General features: G+C 45.4%; 1 protein-coding gene across 1 annotated transcript in view; it reads right to left on the bottom strand.

Annotated features, from left to right (window-relative positions):
- The window catches only part of dapp1 (dual adaptor of phosphotyrosine and 3-phosphoinositides), a 66,379-nt gene extending 62,038 nt beyond the window's left edge, over nt 1-4,341 (bottom strand). The window contains exon 1 of the mRNA XM_043674462.1: nt 4,100-4,341. Coding sequence (XP_043530397.1) covers nt 4,100-4,173 — 74 coding nt within the window. The 5' untranslated portion in view covers nt 4,174-4,341. The remainder of the gene's footprint in view (nt 1-4,099) is intronic.
- Between the last annotated feature and the right edge of the window lie 475 nt (nt 4,342-4,816).

Here is a 4,816-nt window from a genome sequence, read left to right as displayed (position 1 = left end):
TTTCCATCACTTTGCCTACCACCGAAGGAAGACTAACTGGCCTGTAATTCTGGGGTTTTCCCTATTCCCTTTTTTGAACAGGGGCACAACATTCGCTACTCTCCAGTCCCCTGGCACCACCCCCATTGACAGTGAAGGTGAAAAGATCATTGCCAACGGCTCTGCCATTTCCTCTCTTGCTTCCCACATAATCCTAGGATATATCCTGTCAGGCCCGGGGACTTGTCTATCCTCAAGTTTTTCAAAATGCCCAACACATCTTCCTTCCTAACAAGTATCTCCTCTAGCTTACCAGTCCGTTTCATACTCTCCTCTTCAACAATACGGTCCCTCTCATTTGTAAATACTGAAGAAAAGTACTCATTCAAGACCTCTCCTATCTCTTCCGACTCAATACACTACCCTCGTTCTCGTCATTCTCATGTTTCTCACATAAGCATAAAAGGCCTTCGGGTTATCCTTGATCCTACCCACCAAAGATTTTTCATGCCCTCTCTTAGCTCTCCTAATCCCTTTCTTCAGCTCCCTCCTGGCTATCCTGTATCCCTCCAACGTTCTGTCTGAACCTTGTTTCCTCAACCTTATGTAAGCCTCCGTCTTCCTCTTTACTAGACATTCAACCTCCCTCGTTAACCAAGGTTCCCTCACATGACCATCTCTTTCCTGCCTGACAGGTACATACATATCAAGGACACGCCGTATCTGTTTCTTGAAAAAGTACCACATTTCAACGACATCCTTCCCTGACAGCCTATGCTCCCAATTTATGCTCCTCAGATCCTGTCATGCAGCATCGTATTTACCCTTCCCCCAATTGTAAAACCTACCCTGTTGCAAGCACCCATCTCTCTCCATAACCAAGGTGAAAGTCACAGAATTGTGGTCACCATCACCAAAATGCTCACCCACTAACAAGCCCATCACTTGTCCCGGTTCGTTACCAAGTACCAAATCCAATATGGCCTCCCCTCTGGTCAGACAATCTACATACTGAGTTAGAAAAGCTTCCTGGACACACTGCACAAACACCGCCCCGTCCAACCTACTTGATCTAAAGAGCTTCCAATCAATATTTGGGAAGTTGAAATCGCCCATGACTACTACCCTGTGGCTTCTGCACCTTTCCAAAATATAAGGACTCTGCACTCCCCGACCCCATTCCCCTCTTCCCCACCTCCAGCTCTCTATGACAAGGAGTTCCAAAGACTCTCAACCCGCAGAGAAGAAATCCCTCCTCATCTCCATCTGAAATTGGTGCTCCTTTATTCTGAGACTGTGCCCTCTAGCCCTAGACTCTCCCAATAGGGGAAACATCATTTCAGCATTGATCCTGTCAAGCTCCTGAAGAATCCCATATACAGGTATTACTAACATGCTAATTGGCGATATTACTGTCATTTTCCCTTTGGTGTGTCAGTCAGTAACTATGCAGAAAATCTTTGTTTATGAATGCTGCTTTCTAATTATCATTCCACTGATTCCTCCTTTGTTATTTTTGTTAAGCATCTTGCTTCTGCACTCTCCTTTCTTTACAATTCAAGTCAAAAGTGTTGTTCACCTCTCATTTTCCATTCTGAGAAAGGGCCCAGCCAACATTCTTGCTCCATGTGTTCTCTCCACAGACTCTGACAAACCGACTGAATGTTTCTAGTAGTTCCTGTTTTCAGTTTCAAACAACTGGAGGGCTGTAACTAGTCTTTGTCATCACGTGACAAACAGGAGGTAGAAACAGTGGAGAAGGCAAAGAAAGTTTGACTGGAATGATAGCAGAACTTCCATGGGGAGTAAACAGGGCTGGGTCCCTTTCCCCATGAAGTGGGAGGGTTGGGGTGTTTCTGACTGAGATTATGGAAGGGTTTGATAGGGTAATGTTGGAGACCAGGTGTCTTGTGGGTGACACAATAACAAGGGGATTTTGATGAAAGATTGTCACTAATAAATCCAATCCGGAACTCAGGCGAAAAGTCTTTGGCCCAGAAGCTGGGAAAAATGTGGAACTGGATACCACATGTGGTAGTTGAGGTGAACAGTGCAGATATATTTAAGAGGAAGCTGGATAAACACATAAGTATAGGCCACTTTTGAAATAGTGTGTGCAATTCTGGTCTCCCTCCCATTGGAAGGGTTCGGAAAAGATTTACAAGGATATTGCCAGGGATGATGGATTTGAGCTATAGGGAGAGGCAGAATACTATGGGGCTGTTTTTCCTGGAGTGTCAGAGGCTGAGGGGTGACCTTATAGAGGTTTATAAAGTCATGAGGGGCATGGATAGGGTAACTAGACAAGGTCTTTTCCCTGGGATGGGGGAGTCCAGAACTAAAGGGCATAGGTTTAGGGTGAGAGGGGAAAAATTTAAAAGGAACCTAAGGGGCAACTTTTTCACACGGAGGGTGATGTGTGCATGGAATGAGCTGCCAGAGGATCTGGTGGCGGCTGGTAAAATTACAACATTTAAAAGACATCTGGATGGGTATATGAGTAGGAAGGGTTTAGAGGGATATGGGCCAAGTGCTGGCAAATGGGACTAGATTAGGTTAGATTATCTGGTCGGCATGGATGAGTTGGAGTGAAGTGCTGTGTATTTTTATAACCATGACTCTATGAGGGAGAAAGGAACAGAAGAAGAATATGCTGATTAAGTGAAACAACAAAGGTTGGGAGAAGGGGCATCTCAAGCATAAACACCAATATGTTGGGCTGAGTGGCCTGTTACCCTGCTATACATTCCACCCAATAACTTGGAATCAACCTGACACTTTACATATAAGTACAGTTCTAACCAACATTAGCTCAAAACAAATCACTTTGGGACTGCATTTATGTTCACTCAATAGGTGACACATCACATTCTGAATTAGCATATTTTCCCAGTTAAAGGGGAAGCAGAGTGGGTTCAGATTTCAGCAGTTTTGTGTCCCTCTGCGTTCAACAGTGGAATAAAATGAACAGTTTGGAGCCAATTATCTGTACAGAATTGGAATCCATTATCGAAACTTTACAGGATTCTTGTGGTGGAGTGCTAGTCCCTACCTCTAAGCCAGGAGACTCAGCTTCAAGACCCACTTATTCCAGAGGTGTGCTATAGTATCTCTAAACAGGTTTACACGAAAATAAAACACAGGGTCCCTGCAATAATAGATTTTTGACACCTATTACTGAGGTCTGGGAGAATGTGAGGACTGCAGATGCTGGAGATCACTGTCAAAAAAAGTGTGGCGCTGGAAAAGCACAGCCGGTCAGGCAGCATCCAAGGAGCAGGAGAGTCAACATTTTGAGCATAAGCTCTCCTATCACTGAGGTATTGCTGTTGCCAAGAAGGGAGCAATGAATTCACCCCAAAACAGAGAGTTTCACTGAAGACGTCCCGCCGGACTTGAAACATTAATTCTGTTTCTCTCTCCACACATGCTGTTAGACCTGCTGAGTTTCTCCAGCATTCTGTGTCCTCCTTTCAGATTTCCTGCTGCATTTTGCTTTTATTGACACAATAACAGTTTATGTCTAACCCCCCCAGAGTTTTATGTTCTCCTTTAATGAAATGGGCAAACCATTGGCAATTTGAATTCGCCAATGATTGGGACAGACTGATTCAGGAAAGAGGGAGAGAGGGTGTCACATATTTCCTTTTGGAAATGATGAGAGATCTTGCACTTTTAAAGACTGGACCACAGGCCTGATGGTGACACGTCGATAGATTGAGAGAAATGATAGAAGGTTTGCGTATTCTAACCGGTGGGGAGTCCGCTGTACAGAGCACAATGCTACCTGGGTGCTGTCAGGAAGGTTAATGTAGGAGACAGCAGACTGACCAGGAATGCTGATTACTTCTGTCTATTAGAGATGAATTCGTCCTTACTTCACAGAGAAAAATAAACTTTCCCGATTTCTCAATAAGAAGCAATTGAACAGAACATCCTGAAACTGACACGGCAGCAGAAAAAGGCACTTTATAAACTGACACTTTTCAAGGAGAAAATTGCACATAATTACAACATAGAATGTATCCTCCGCCCCTAACAGAGATACAGCAGAGTTTGTATTTGCAATACTGTATAAGAACACATAGATTTGTAAAGCAGAAGGGAGCTCTCGACTCACTCGAGTTCAGATAGTTCATCCTCCCGGTCGTCGGCTCGGCCTCTGGAAAGCTGCACATTCACTGAGCTGTCCATCTCCCTCAGGGAGAGCTCTGTCCCATCAGTCAGGTCCCTCTCTCTCTCTCTGACCGAGCCTTTCACAGCCAGCGCTGGACTCCTCTCACAAACCCTCCTCTCTCCAAGCAGGGGCAAGTTACAGGAACTTTCAAGCGGCTCCTCCCATCCACCTCCACTGATTGGGTACTGCTGCACCCTGGGACCTGTAGTAAGGAATGCAACTGATGAGGAAGTGGTGCAGAGGAGAAAGGAAGATCCCCCTTCTCCGTCTTTATTAACAAGCTGGTCTCCCAGACAGGGTAAAACACACAGAGAGTTCATCAGGAGATATTCATTCCACCAGACTGCCCCTTTACTCACTCCTTTTCTGTCCAACCCTTTGTTCCCCGTTCCCCCCTCTCTCTGGGCTCCTTCATCCCCACCCCACCTTCTGCATGTACACCCAACCTATTCCGGGCTACAGTCAGTTCTGAGGAAGGGTCTCTGGACCTGAAACGTCTTGCAAAACGTCCAGATTACAGAGGAGGAAGTGCTGGATGTCTTGAAACGGTTAAAGGTGGATAAATCCCCAGGACCTGATCAGGTGTACCCGAGAAGTGATTGCTGGGCCTCTTGCTGAGATATTTGTAAAATCGATAGTCACAGGTGAGGTGCCGGAAGA

The sequence above is a fragment of the Chiloscyllium plagiosum genome, chromosome 32 (assembly GCF_004010195.1).
Source record: "Chiloscyllium plagiosum isolate BGI_BamShark_2017 chromosome 32, ASM401019v2, whole genome shotgun sequence".
In the NCBI taxonomy this organism is placed as follows: domain Eukaryota; kingdom Metazoa; phylum Chordata; class Chondrichthyes; order Orectolobiformes; family Hemiscylliidae; genus Chiloscyllium; species Chiloscyllium plagiosum.
This window is presented reverse-complemented; position numbering and strand designations above follow the sequence as displayed.